This window comes from Anolis sagrei, chromosome 5, assembly GCF_037176765.1.
Source record: "Anolis sagrei isolate rAnoSag1 chromosome 5, rAnoSag1.mat, whole genome shotgun sequence".
NCBI classification, from domain to species: Eukaryota; Metazoa; Chordata; class Lepidosauria; order Squamata; family Dactyloidae; genus Anolis; species Anolis sagrei.
Genome location: NC_090025.1, coordinates 105,113,703 through 105,129,215, shown reverse-complemented (window position 1 = coordinate 105,129,215; position 15,513 = coordinate 105,113,703). Strand labels below are relative to the sequence as shown.

The window sequence follows — 15,513 nt, the reverse complement described above, 5'->3', positions numbered from 1 at the left end:
CCTTATGCATCATAAAAGAATTCAATTCATGCGGAGGAAGTCGATTCACTAACTCGGCACCTTCTAGCAGAGCCAAGGATGATTTCATATAGCACTGTGATTTCACTAGCGAAATATACCAATCCTTTAAAAAAATGATTAAAGTTAACTAAACATACTTTAAAACACATAAAAAGAGAAAAATTAATGATGTTGGTTCAACCTTTTTAAAAAGTACTATACATCTCAAAACTTTACTATAACTATGATCTAGATTATTTTTATAGTACAAAGAAAGTGTCATTTTCTTGCCAAAGTGTTCCTGCAAACAGAGATATTAAAAACCACAGGCCATATTAACAGTAGCAATTAAGCATGTGCATTCGAGCCAAAAGGCATGCTGTTTTCGGGTCTGTCTCCATCTGACCCCCATTTCATTTACCAGAAAGTTACCCAAAAGGGGAAGGGTGTTTTCTGTTTCATTCGACAGAGATTCAGCCCATTGGCTACAATGGAAAACTTTAAAGGCTCCATACTCAGTCATTTTAAGGCCTATCTGCATGAAACCTACCTTGGTTGCAGACCCCATTTACAACTGCAGGCTTGTCAGGTTTCAAAACAATTCACCGATCTACTCATTTTAAAGAATTATTTTAAGTTTTAACCATACATTTGGGAATAGAAGTAGCTTGTTGTGTCCATCCTCAGCCAATCAGAGCATGGGTACCACCAGGCTGAGAGACACACAGAGAGAAAAACTTCAACTCCCATCATGCTCCTTATGGCCACCCTATGCAAATGCCACTGGGAAAGTGAATTCCCAGGGCTCTCTCTGGAGGAGAAGATAACTTAGCAAGAAAAAATGCAGACTTCTTCTGCCGGGGAGAGAAAAAGATAATGCAGATCCCCCTGCCTCAGGTATTTTGTGGACTTAACTCTTTCCGAAAATATAGTCTCTAAAAAATCCGTTTCACTGGTATTTTCATCTCTCTCTTCCCCTTTCCGTTTTCGAAAATTAAATTAAAATGGCCCTCTGAAAACTACAAATCTTTTTGTTAACAGTGATTTGCACCCGACTAGTAGCAATATAAACAGCTGCCTTGCCTTTCATAGCTTCATGAGCTACATCAGTGCATTCATACACTACAAAAATAACAAGCACTGCTTTGATACATTTTAAAACCTGAGTGTAAATAAGCCCTCAAGAATAAGTAGGAAATTATTATTTATCTAGGAAATGAAGCCTGGTTAACTCCTACTCTTTATCAGAAAATATTTTTTAAGTAGTAAGAGACATGGAGTAAGTCAATATTTACTACAAAAGGGACATGTACAAGAAATGGAAATATCACTGAAGAATTAAACAAATAGCTAGCCTGTATAGGGATAGTTAGAAAAGCCAAAGAACAGAATGAGCTCGGGCTTCCTAGAGGTTATGTCCGTAGCAAAAGCAAGAACAAGGGTATGATTCATACTGAAAAGAGCTATCTGTTTATTTGAAATACAGTAATGACTGAAGTATATCAAAGCCTGTCTTATGGTTGCAAAAAGAGGTGCCCTCATATGAAAAATTCTTAACACAATCTTACTTTGTCTGGATTCACAGTTTCTAAAGCAGGTTGGTTATCCCCATCCAGTGGGTGTGCAGTAACAACAGGTGATGGGCTAATTGTTTCTGGGGCAACAATGAGGCGAAACCTATCCAAGAGTGAGTAAAGTCTTTGATGTCTGAAAACAATTAAAATAGAAACACAGGTAAAACAAAAAATCAGAACAAAACATTCTGACATTTTCAGTGGATTCAAGTGAATTATATTAATACAATTAACAGAGTCCCTCCAGCCAAGAAGCAGCCTCAGCTTCACCTCTGTCGCCCACTCCTAGCTTCGGCTCTGTTGCTGCTGCTTCCTATGGCAGAAGACTTCTATGACACAGGCATTAAAAAAATCGTCCCACGGATGACAATATGTATTGAACTGAATGCTGATTATGTGGAAAAATAATGTAATACCTATCATATAATCCATGTAAGTTTTCTTAAAATATATTCATTCTTTGTATTTTAAAAAAAATCTTGTAACCTTACTTTCTGGACATCCCTCGTAGCTTAGTGGAAAGATGAGGCTATAGTTATCTAAGCAAAGGTAGAGACCAGCATTACAATTATTAGACTATTTATTTTTTTAATGTATAAATGAGCTTAAACAAAATGTCTCATTTCAAACAACTCTAAAATTTCATGTTACAAGAGTATCAAATCATTACCTGTGGGCTAATCCACTGTTTTGGAGATATTCCTGAATTCTATCCAATTCTTCAACTGGTAACTGAGCAGTGCTGTTCTATACAGAAACAAGAAATATTTGCAAAATTCTGAAGAATGAAATAATAAAAACCACATTATGGTAATGTAAGATTAAGGCATAACACAGATTTAACAGTCAACTAACTACAAAATAGTACTAATTGCTGTTTGTTGCTTCAAATATCCATTACTTCTGCAAATTAAGACCTCCAGAAGAAGAGATTTGGTGATGAAATACAAAGGAATATGTGAGCATGAAGACGTATGATTTATACAACATCTGCACAAGAACATTTCAGAACTGTCTAGAGCTCAGCAGCACAGATAGAGTTCATCTTCCCAGTATACTAATCAGATGCTTACAAATCCCCCAAAAGAACTATTTTTATTTATCTGAAAGTAATGTATCCTACCAATCAACCAATCCTTGACCTTACAGCTGACTCACTATGAGCAGTTAAAACAACATTATTGTTCCTTTCCACTGAGGGTTAACAAAACAATATTGCTTCAGTGCAAAGTAAAATAGGAGGGTAGTGAGAGATATAGAAAATGCACCTTTAAGGCAGACACTACCAAATATCTGCCCTTTCTAAAACTGATTAACATGAAATTCTTCTTCTAGTGAAGTGTTTTATCAGTTGGAAAGCCTATTGTTTTTTAATTGAACCACTCTTTCTATTCTCCACTACATCCTTTGTAAATTACAGAGATACAGTAAGTAGATGATCTTAACTTTGATAACTTGTAAGGAAAAAGAAAATACTGTTGCAGTAAACAGTGAACCTGATATAGTATCATTTTTATAATATTCAAATGTTTTCCAGGTTATAAACTGAGCACACTGAATGTATTAGAAACAATGAATATTTTTGTTCATCTAACAGTGTGATTGATATTTAATTAATACTCCCATGTTCCAACAACTTATCAGGAACTTCAGCAAATGAAAGTACATATGAAAAAGACAACAACTTTCAGTACCTGCATAGTTTCAGCTAAAAGCATTTCCACTCGGCGGCAAGCAAGAGTGTCAACCATGCGAGCCAGCACACGGAATGGTGTACACAAAAGCTTATCCACATACAGTATTAATACAGCACCAGACTGACTCAGGTGAATCCCCTCTAGGCATTGTAATGTCTTCTTTACAGAAGTTGGCTATACGGGAAGAAAAAAAAATTACAGACTTTTTTCAGGCTAAATAATTAATAAGCAGCTAACAAAATGTACAATTGTTCTTAACATAGTAATTATTTTCTTCATGTTTTCCTTTTCTAGAAAGGTAGGAAAGTAAGAGTGAAATATAAAAAGGAATTTATACAACAATGAAGAGGCAAAGGAAGATATTGAAACAAAGGAGGCAAGACTAGGAGATAGAAGCCTCTAGAACAGTGTTTCTCAAACTGTGCTCCTCCAGGTGTTTTGGACTTCAGCTCTCAGAAATCCCAGCCAGCCTACCAGTTGTTAGGAATGGTGGGAGCGGAAGTCCAAAGCATCTGGAGGAGCATAGTTTGAGAAATTCTGGCTTAGGCCATTCTTGGAAGAAGTAGCTTTCCTGGACAAGATGAGAAAGGAATAGGACATGGAGCCACAGGTACATCTATTGATAGGGCAGCCAATGTGTTTACTTTTTAGGGACGGTGATTGCAGTACAACCTACTAGATACTTATAAAGGCCTCTAAGAAAATGGGATCCCCACTTCTGCAATTTGAAGGGACGCATAAGTAGTCATCTACTTTCTAGACTGCAAGCCATTGGCTACTGTTCCATGAAGCATCCATAGTCTGGAGCAGAACACCTTAAACATTTTCACTTATAACCCCTTTCAGCATGATGTTTTATCTGATTCTATATATAAAGATATATAAAATGAGTATAAAATTGAACATTTACTGGTAAAAATCAGAATTTGCAAGACTTGCTAAACAGGCTGATTTTCCTTTTTATGAAGTACATTTGAAGCACCTTCTGCACAGTTCACTGTTAAAACTGCAAAACAGATTGGTGTCACTAGATGATGTTTAGAAAACTTGTTACTGTTGCCAAATTTTTCAGAACCCCAACATTCAACTAAGGGGCTCGATTTGAGGTTGGGATCCACAGTTTAAGAAGCCTGGGTTTACAGCAGTAGCTCTGACATTCAAATTCCAAGAAGCTCTACCTTCATCTAGTCTTCAAGTCATATTTTTCCTCTCTTATTCCACTTGTTCATTTTCATCCACAGATTCCTTTACAATTTAACACTATCAAAGTAACTGCAGAAATCATGTGCTTTCTCTTAAACTTTAACTTTACACTTAAGCACATGAAGCCATATTTAATCCTTGAATGTAGGTGCACTAAAGGATGTATGATGAGTGGAAAGGACTGAAATTATTGACAGCACTGTATACAATACAACTTTTTTTGTGAAATCGTATTTTCACTTGATAATATACTGGTGATATCTGTTTAACACCAATGCTATGCACAAAACAACGGCAACCCATTTACTAGTTTAGTGATGTCTGACAGTTAGATACCCCGTGTTTCAATTTCCTCAATATCTAAATTCAGCTACACACCTTTAACTATCAATACTCTCCTCAAGGCAAAATAGGGATACAGTAAGTCCCAGAAAAATGTTGACATGATATTTTAAAACTCTAGACAACTTACAGCTGCAAAGTTCTCACACCGTGATTGAATAGCCTGGATGAAAAGTCCACTTGCTGCAGAATTCCTGTGAATGGCACTAATTAAGTCTTGTACCGGGGGTTCGTGAGACAGATTAATAAGGTCTTGAACATGGTTCACTGTCAACCAGGTTAAGTGTTCTGAATCGTGCAGATTTTGGCACTATGAAGAGAAAATAAAATCATCCATCAATTCTAAGGCTATGTTTTATTATACTACAAACTATAATAAAACTTTATTTATATACTGTCGTATCTCTCCGAAGGGACTGCAACTATAAAGGCGGTATTCATACAATTTCTGATATGCTAACTGAACAACCCTGGCAAACATAGGAAGTGCAAGGGACTTCTTGTTTACCTAAAAGAAGAAATGCAGATCCAACAGATTACTCTGTGGTTCTACAGTGTAGCTCAGGTCACTTTATAGGTTAACCAACAATGCCAAAACCTCACTAGAGAATTCATTTAGGATTAATACTTTTAGAAAAGACTACTCAGCACAAGTAAGGAGGCAGTAAGAGCATCGTTGAGCCTGGATCCCCAGGTTTCAGCGGTGACCAGGGGAGCATTTGCACAGCTTAGGCTCGTGCGCCAGCTGCGCCCGTACCTCGGGAAGTCTGACTTGGCCACGGTGGTACACGCTCTGGTCACATCCCGCCTTGACTACTGCAACGCTCTCTACGTGGGGCTGCCCTTGAAGACGGCCCGGAAGCTTCAGCTAGTCCAGCGCGCGGCAGCCATGCTACTAACAGGAGCGGGACGCAGGGAGCACACAACGCCCTTGTTGTTCCAGCTCCACTGGCTGCCGATTTGCTACCGGGCCCAATTTAAGGTGCTGGTGTTGGCCTACAAAGCCCTAAATGGCTCCGGCCCAAAATACCTTTCAGACCGCATCTCGGGCTATGAGCCCACGAGGGCCTTGAGATCGTCTGGGGAGGCCCTTCTCTCGATCCCGCCTGCCTCACAGGCACGTCTGGCGGGGACGAGAGAGAGGGCCTTCTCGGTGGTGGCCCCCCGGCTGTGGAACACTCTCCCTGTAGACATCAGGCAGGCGCCCTCCCTTATGTCTTTCCGTAAGAGCCTAAAGACATGGCTATTTGAGAAGGCATTTAACTAAGTGCTAAAATAACCGGCAATGACGACTGGAACGGAATACGGATTACGAGATTGGTTATGATTCTACGATGAGACGGAGCGGATTGTTTAGTGTAATTATATTGTTGTTGAATTGTTGATATGTTGATATTTCGTTATTGTTTTTGTAAAATGCCTTTTATATGTTGCCGTGAGTCGCCCTAGGGCTGAGAACGGCAGTCAACAAATGCAGCAAATAAATAAATAAATAAATAAAGCCAGCATATGGTTAGAGATATGAGGACCTAGGGTTAAAAAGCAAGTAAGACCTACAAAAGGAATTTTCACACCAGCTTTTCTGTGTTTTTTAAAAGGGAAAAAACATTTTCTTTTGAAATGATGAATAAAAAAAGACAACCTTGTTCCTATATTTATTTTCCATACATTATTTCTAAACACTATTTAGCATATGGACTTTAATGTAAGACTATATTTAGCATCCCACATCATAGCAATTCCTAATGTTGGTGTGCTGTTCTTAGTTCTTTTTATCAGAATAAGTGCTTTATGTCTATTTGGCACTATAAAGGACTAGACTAGAAACATGTTTCTTTATTTTACAAATGCTGCTTTTACTTTTACAATCTCTCTGTTCTTCATAAATGTGTAACTCCTTATGACTCCATGTTTCTCATGGTTGAAATCCAGTTATAATGGAAAAAATAAAAATTTAAAATGTAAATTAAATTTTGATCATTTTCTGATCAAAACATATTTTATTATTCCGGTAATAGTAATTTAATGTCCAATCAAGTAGTACATAATGCATTTTATATTTCTGAAATCTTTAATTTTTAAAGATTGCTGAAATTTCAATTTCTCCCCAAATCTCTATCTCATCCAAAATTCAGAAAAAAACTATTTTTCTTCATGGTTTCAAATTATTTGAAAATATATCTCTAAAAATACATAATACAATCCTGCAATCCAGGAGCATTCTAACTTGAGGTCAGCTGTTACCAAGAGTACTATGGATTGTGAAGTGGCAATAATTGAGGGCAAAAGGGAGAAACGTGTCAGGAGGAGAACCAAGTAAACCCTTGGGGCTGCCCTCCATCTGGAAATCTATCTCCTTATTGCGAAAGACCCTGTGGATCCAGAATAGGTCTCCACAGTCACTTATAGACCCACTGCCAAGACTCTTGGAAGACCATCTTACTCGGCCACCAGTGACCACCTATGATGATTATTTTTTAGCAACTGTGTGATCCAAATAACTAAAGATATCCTCATAAAGTACTCAATTTCTCTAGTCCCTATACAAATTATGTGGATTTTTAAAGAAAAAGAAAGCTGTGAGGAACAAAAGAAAGATGTTCATCATGGAAATAGTCTTAAATTGGATTATTTACTACACAAAACACAAAATTTCGAGGAGCAAATATACAAATTTTAAAGCAGGTCATCAAAGGAAACGGGATGGAAAAATGGGTATTTGAAGTAATTCAAAACATACCACATAATCACAAAAAAGGATGAGTGCGCCTCTTCGGACTATTTCTCGATTGCACATACTAAGTTTGAATTCCGAATCTACTTCATCACTATCTTCACATGTTTGAGAACCAAGCAGTTTACTACTGGACAGGCTGTGTCTTCTGTAAGAGAGAGAACATTTCAGAATCTTGTTAAAATTTGGACTGCATTTCTAGAAAATAATATTTCATTATATTTCTTGCAGTCTGAGTAACAATTTTTGTTTTGCTATTCATGTTTCAATTTATTCTAAAGTTGTATTAGTTGCAGAATTAAAGGGGAAGACATAGGCTTACCAATAAATAACCAGTTGCCCTATTAATTCCAATCAACAATAATCGATGTAATTGGAATTCACAATCTTGTATACTGAGATAGCTGGGCATTTTGGCTCCTTGACAACTGGGCAAAAAAGGTCAAGAAAAATGGCTAAGACTTGAACCACAAGTCACTATGTACAAAATGGAGGCACTGTTACACAGCAGAAGGAGAAGCTTATTTTTATGGAAGCCTAATAAGTTTCCACTATTCCCTCCATGAGCTGGATGAGAGGAGTGGATAGAGTTAGTCTGACATTATACAGTCACTGGCCAAGACTACAGCTCATATAACCAGTGCTTTCCTAACAGGGTAGGCTTCACTTTTTTGATTGTTAACCCTGTCTGGTGGCCACCGCAACTGAGGCAGGAAGATATAAAACTACACACATCACACACATTATGTATATGACATAGTCTTACTTTGGCGTCTGATGCACTGCTGACCACCAGGTGCTGTTTGTATAATTTACAAGTAGTAGGATCTGGCACCACAGGAGCACTAAAGAAGGATGGGTGGGTATCATGGACTGAATAAGAGCATTTAATGTTTCAAGGGTATAGAAATGATGATCAAATCCGTCTCCTGTAAAAAGCCTGCTGGCTGCAGCTGTGATTCTTCTGAACATTCCTAAAAAAAAGTTCATGTTATAATTGAAATCTGGCAGATATTAATGGGAGGACATTAGTGTCCTTCAGATAAGGCAAATTGTGAAAAAGACATACTTCCATATTCTATTGTTTACAAATGTAATGCCTGCTGAGCTATGAACTTTAAATTAGTCATCTTTAATACCTACATAGGATGTTACCAAACTGCATTTCAAACTCTGATTATATTGTAAGTCTACTTTCGGGACAAAGTTAAGAATTATCCCAAAGGATTTGTGCTCAAAGCAAAGATAATTTTAGTTGAATTAAACTGAATCAAAACTGAAATATTTTATTTCATAAGCTAACAAGTTACAATAAATAGTACCTGATTTGAAAATATGAATTAAGCACATAAGCAGTGTGCCCAACTCTTGGCAATAGAATGTATGTTGCTGCTCATTCATATCCACATTCAAATGTTTGCTAGTAATATCTTCAAGTAGAATTCCCACTAATTGTAATAAGAACCTGGAGGAGTGGGGAGAGCATGGCATTACAAATAAAAATCAACTAGACTGCTGGAACAAGAATCAAAATAATGTTTAATGGAACAAAGGCAGAAGGTAACATTTTCTTCTTAAAACTGATTCAAATCAAATCAAAGCCTATGAAGGTGTGCATGACATAGATATACTTCAATGTCCTTATTCATTCATTCATTTACACACCTGGAAAATGTCTCTTCAGGCTGATATTTATTTTGATCTTCCAGAGTTTGTTCCTGATCTGTAGAAGCTATATTTTCATCATTTCGTAATCTGTTAATTGTTTGCCGTGAGATTAAATACGGTGAGAAGGAGAGCTCTTGAATACGAGAAAGCACAATGTCTTCTGTTGATTGAGAAATCAAAACACGGAGAATAGCCAGAATACCAGATATCCATAACTGGACTGTGCTTACCGAAGCCTATTGAACAAAAAGATCATTATTACTCAAATTTTCTGCCTGAATATCAAGCAAAATGTGGGTGCTAGAAATAATATCATGCAAAAGCTGACTGGCACAACCTTGGGATCACAACCAGACACAGTGAAGACATCTGCCCTTGCACTATGCTACTCTGCTGCTGAGTATGCATGCCCAGTGTGGAACACATCTCACTACGCTAAAACAGTAGATGTGGCTCTTAATGAAACATGCTGCATCATCACAGGGTGTCTGTGCCCTATACCACTGAAGAAATTACACTGTTTAGCTGGTACTGCACCACCTGACATCCGCCGGGAAGCAGCAGCCAATAGTGAAAGGACCAAGGCAGAGACATCTCCAGCTCACCCCCTGTTTGAGTATCAGCCAGCACGTCAACGACTTAAATCAAGAAATAGTTTTCTAAGATCTACAGAGACACTCGCTGGAACACCTCAGCAAGCAAGAGTCCAAAAGTGGCAGGCTCAAACCCAGAACCTCAATTGATGGCTGATACCAAATGAGAGACTCCCCCCTGGGCACACAGAAAACTGGGCAACTTGGAAGGCTCTGAACAGACTGCGCTCTGGCACTACGAGATGCAGAGCCAACCTCAAGAAATGGGGCTACAAAGTGGAATCCACGACATGGGAGTGTGGAGAAGAGCAAACCACTGACCACCTGCTGCAATGCAACCTGAGCCCTGCTACATGCACAATGGAGGACCTCCTTGCAACAACACCAGAGGCACTCCAAGTGGCCAGCTACTGGTCAAAGGACATTTAATAGAATACCAAGCTTGGTCTGGAATGCAAGGAAGGGGGAGACAGGACTGGAGAAAACCACCAATAAGACAGGCTGGCTTTTCTGCCTTTTGTTTTGGGAACTGTCTTGGAGCCTGAAGGGGTGTGTGCAGGTTAAAGTTTTGTGGGGTATATAACCTGCAACAAAGAAGACACATTAGAATTGGTTTTTCTGTATCCCGGTAAAAGGGTAATAAAGACTTCAATATGTTGTCAAAAGTTTTCATGGCCAGAATCATTGGATTGTGGTATGTTTTCCAGATTATATAGCCATGTTCCAGAAGCATTCTCTCCTGACATTTTGCCCACATCTATGGCAGGCATCCTGAGCGGTTGTGAGGTCTGTTGGAAACTAGGAGAATGAGATTTTTATATTAGCTACCTTGATTAGCAAAGAATGGCCTTGCAACTTCAAAGCCTGGCTGCTTCCAGCCTAGAGGAATCCTTTGTAGGGAGGTGTTAGCTGGCCGTGATTGTTTCATAAAGAAACAAATAAGGACTTCATTTCCAGTGAGTCCCTTTGTGTGATGGTCTTATTCTGAGATTTTTCAGAACCTGACAAGTGTCAGTCAGCAGGTAAATGCATACAACAGGTAAATGCACCTTTCCCCACAATTTTTTACAAGGTTGCTTTACTGATATTTTCATCTTTCCAAGCAGAAATACTATACTTACCATTGTACTCGGCGTTACAAACATGCTCCTTAAAAGCATGTCCACTGGACGAAGGGCAGATGGTGCCAGTATTTCAAATAGAGTGTTCAATACCCCCAGAGCTTCATGGGAATCTATCTGCATCTGTTTTTTTTAAAAGAAAACAAACATGTGCTATTATTATAATCACTGCAATATAAAAATAATCAGCAAAATCAGTTATATCAGTGTATGGAAAAAAACACAAAGATTATATCAGAATCGTGTTGTCAAAGGCTTTCATGGCTGGAATCACTGGGTAGCTGTGAGTTTTCCAGGCCGAATGGCCATGTTCCAAAAGCATTCTCTCCTGACATTTCACCCACATCTATGGCAGGCATCCTCAGAGGTTGTGAGGTATGCAGGGAACTAGACAAGTGCGTTTGTATATCTGTGGAGTGTCCAGGGTGGGAGAAAGAACTCTCGCCTGTTTGAGGCAAGTGTGAATGTTGCAATTGATCACCTTGATTAGCACTCAATAGCTTTGCAGCTTCAAGGCTTGGTGGCTTCCTGTCCGGGGGAATCCTTTGCTGGGAGGTGGTTAGCCGGCTCTGATAGTTTGTCTGGAATTCCCATTTTTGAGTATTGTTCTTTATTTACTGTCCTGATTTTAGAGGTTTTTAAATACTGGTAGCCAGATTTTGTTAATTTTCATGGTTTCCTCCTTTCTGTTGAAATTGTCCACATAATTATGGTTTTTAATGGCTTCTCTGTGTAGTCCGATATGTAGTCCGATATGGTAGTTGTTAGAGTGGTCCAGCATTTCTGTGTTCTAAAATAATATGCTGTGTCCAGGTTGCTTCATCAAGTGCTATGCCATAGCTGACTTATGTGACTGAATTAATCTGCACTGCCTTTCATGTTCCTTGATTCGTATTTGGGTTCTGCGTTTGGTGGTTGCTATGTCAAAATTATTATGTTTAGTCTGTTCTTACCACAGTTTCAGCATGTTTGTAAAGCATAACATATGTTTACAGAAATTCTTCATAAACAAATATGGGTATACCTGAGGAATTTTCATGAAGTATTTAACATCACTTGAATATATATTATTTCCTTGCTCAATCTAATCAAAGAACTTAAAAATATACATTTAGTATTTTTTTATCCAACATGTAGGGATTTCAAGACTTCTATAGCTGAATGGAAATGTTTGAAATATCTCAAATGCAATAAGCCAATCACTGAATTTGCCTTAAAATGGGGTGCATCTCTTAATTTGTTATGATGCATTATGTGGGTTACCCTCATGTGTACACTGTATTTAAATGTCATAGAGTTGAAAGAAACCAAAAAGGTAATCCAATCCAACTATGTTTTTAGAATATAGGCCTTTTATTTACAAATTTGCCATTTTCACCTTTGTTTGTGTCCTGCCCACATGATGCACTTATGAGAGTCTCTACAGAAAATGGAAGTACTTTGGGAAAAACCAGAGTTAGAGAAACAGGCAAAAACAGATTCTTGGTGACACCCAATGCAATCTTAACTTTAGAGTACATGAAGGAAAAGTCAGTGATGATATCTTTTAAAGAATTACTCAAAGATGGGGAATCTAAAGATGGGATTCTACTAAGAGACGAAGCGGATTTTTATGTAGTTTGTATTTGTCGTATAGTTATATGTTGTTGATACTGGCCTTTGTAACTGTCTTTTTATGTGTACTGTACACCGCCATGAGTCGCCCGTAAGGGCTGAGAATGGCGGTTAATAAGTGCATCAAACAAATAAATAAATAAATAAATAAATCTATCTTACACTGGGCAGTTCCCTTCTACAAGAATATATACACCTCAGCGAGAAGGTCATATACTGCACAAAGATGAAGAGATTATAACAATGTATATTTTAAAAAAGAAAATATAAATTTAACCTGTTGTTTTGCCAGCATTGGGAGAATGATGTCTGCTATCTGTCGAGACAATCTTTTCCACTTGTCTTCATTCTCCCTGTGACACTGCTGTAACACTAAAATGAACATCTCCAGAACCTGAGAATGAACAAAAACCTCAGTATATAGCACATTCATTTGTTTAATCATAAAAAATATATTTTCTGATATTCATCCTCACTTGCTTTGAATCTAATACTGTATAGTTTTTCCCTATCTCTAAAATGAGATGAGCAGGTGCACCACATGTATTTCGTTGTTGTTGGTGATACTAAGATTAGAGTGCATCTTACAATCAATGGTGTCTCACCATTGAAGAAATATGTTATATATTCGTTGTTATACTGTATATTGTCCTGTCAATTGCAAACAATGACAATCATGAGAGCACAAAGTCACAATAAGAAAGCACACAAAAGTGGCAGTTTTAAATAATATATAATTTACAGTTCCTACTCATGTTCCAGAAGATTTAAAGGTGAAAAGAACAGGCTGCATATTTTACTATGAAATGTCTTCAGTTCAGAGTTTTTAAAAATCCATGCTGTATCTTTAACAAAACAGAAGAAGTAAATGTGTGTGTGTGTGTGTGTGTGTGTGTGTTATTAATGCCTTGGCCCTTACAGGACAATTAGTAGGAAGATACTAGTTGAGGTTTAATTTGGCATCACAGTGAGATCTTCCACCATTTAAACCAGGGCTGTGTCACAAAAAAGTCAGTTTCTCCACAGAAAATGTCAATTGCTTCTTATTGAAAATAATGGCAGCTACTAGCTTATCTATAAATCCCTGGGGCAGCAGGCAAAGGAAGTGAGGGAGCTTTCTAAGACACCTGATGGTATCACGAGGACAAAAAATAAAGACTGTTATATCATGCAAACTTATTACAAATGAACAAAAATTAAAAATCAACAGAATAATGCCAGTTTAATGAACAGGTAGCTCAATATCTGCCTTAAAAACTACTCAAAGTTAACTATTAACCTTTTCCTACTAAATGTGTAGCATTGAAAATAATGTATACTGTTGTTGCATATTAGGGCATTTATTATAAAAAGTTCATAAAACTCCACCATTGTTACAAGGTCTGCCGGATGGCAATCCCCAGAAAACAATACCACAGTTTCATTACAGCAATAAATTGTTGCAGCTTTGACAAATATATTTGAGAACTTTAAAAACATTGTCGTTTGTTTTTTGTTTTTTTTACATTTGGGTTATTGTGAAAGGACTAAAATGTTTAAGCAAAAAGAAAAAGGTTGTATTCAAATTAAAGCAGTCTAGTGGTTCCCAACCTTTGGACTTCCAGATAATTCCAGTCAGTATGGCCAGTTCTATGAACTGGAGAACAGAAGCCTGAGAACCATTAGGGTAAACAATAAAAAACATTATGCAGCTTATAACCAATTCTTACAATATTTACCTGATGGTACTGGATAAGTCGCAACAACATTGAAACCACTACTTCTTTTTGAGTCTCCAGTTCTTTACCAGCATCAGCTTTGTTTGCTCCTCTTAATATAAAGAGATCGTGAACAATTGGCTGTAGAGCAGGAATTGCTAAAGAAAATGACACTACATTTTAATTTAAGATTAAATGTGTAACAGCACAGTAATTCCCTTTCAAGAGATAGATTGTTGTCCAGGTTTAGCACAGAAACATTTATTATTATTATTTACATTTATTATTCCCTTTTAGAGAATTCATCCATTCTAGCTTTTAAAAATGACATTTCTTAATATGACTTCCAAGTTTCAATGTCTTTTTAAGGGCATATCCTTTGAAAAAACACCTTTTGAATAAAAGGCTAGGGTTACACTTCCTACAATGGGGTGAGGTCTACCTGCTCCTCCAGGGCAGATGCAAATAGTAAAAAAAAAGAAACCAGTTACTCCATTACTAGGGGCGCATCTACATTGTATAATTAATGTAGTTTGACACCACGGTAACTCCAATGGCTCAGTACTATGGAACCACATAGCTTTACTACATTACAAGGACTCCACAGCATTGAGTCATGGCAGTTAAAGTGGTATCAAACAACATTGATTCCACCCTGGAACATTTTTTTATATTGGAAAGATTCTTCAATTTGAAGCAAAAGAATGCTTGCAGCAGTACCACCCACAATGCAAGGAAACCTATAGCCTACCCATGTTAATAATTACAAGCCTTTTTGAAAATACAGGTGTATCAACTTCTCCTGTCAGACCACTTCCAATAAAGAAAAGGTTCAGATTTTATGTCTGAAAATATGTAATGTACATTTGCATATTGTTCCACTTTGATAAACATCACTAAACAAACACAGAAGCAGTTTTGAAACTGTATTACACATTTTTAATTGCATTAACAACTTTTTAGTACTTATTATACCAAGCTTAATTTTATCACTCTTGCTATTTTATTACCATGTGTAACAGCTTTTCTTCCACTAGCCATTATCCCATCACATAGCTGAATAATTTTAGGGATTCCAATTATTTGCTTGGAGTGGTAGCGTTCATAAGACAGTAGCACCAGGAAGAAAAAGACACTAGGAATAATTGCTTCTGATTCCCTGGGAAGAAAAAAAAGTAGAGAAACACTGGACTTAACCATGACATAGTCACGGCATTAACTGCTTGATTTGTATACTTATTTTATCTACCAATGTACTCAAGATCTGCAT

General features: G+C 37.4%; 1 protein-coding gene across 2 annotated transcripts in view; it reads right to left on the bottom strand.

The window, feature by feature from the left end:
• The window catches only part of HTT (huntingtin), a 101,451-nt gene that overhangs the window by 28,907 nt on the left and 57,031 nt on the right, over positions 1-15,513 (bottom strand). For both annotated transcript variants that reach the window (XM_060778022.2, XM_060778023.2), the window contains 13 exons: positions 15,254-15,402; positions 14,265-14,401; positions 12,824-12,940; positions 10,933-11,055; positions 9,216-9,454; positions 8,873-9,015; positions 8,317-8,524; positions 7,557-7,698; positions 4,947-5,126; positions 3,269-3,445; positions 2,245-2,321; positions 1,569-1,707; positions 2-124 (listed from right to left, as the gene is read on the bottom strand). In XM_060778022.2, the coding sequence (XP_060634005.2) occupies positions 2-124; positions 1,569-1,707; positions 2,245-2,321; positions 3,269-3,445; positions 4,947-5,126; positions 7,557-7,698; positions 8,317-8,524; positions 8,873-9,015; positions 9,216-9,454; positions 10,933-11,055; positions 12,824-12,940; positions 14,265-14,401; positions 15,254-15,402 (1,954 nt within the window). The remainder of the gene's footprint in view (position 1; positions 125-1,568; positions 1,708-2,244; positions 2,322-3,268; positions 3,446-4,946; positions 5,127-7,556; positions 7,699-8,316; positions 8,525-8,872; positions 9,016-9,215; positions 9,455-10,932; positions 11,056-12,823; positions 12,941-14,264; positions 14,402-15,253; positions 15,403-15,513) is intronic.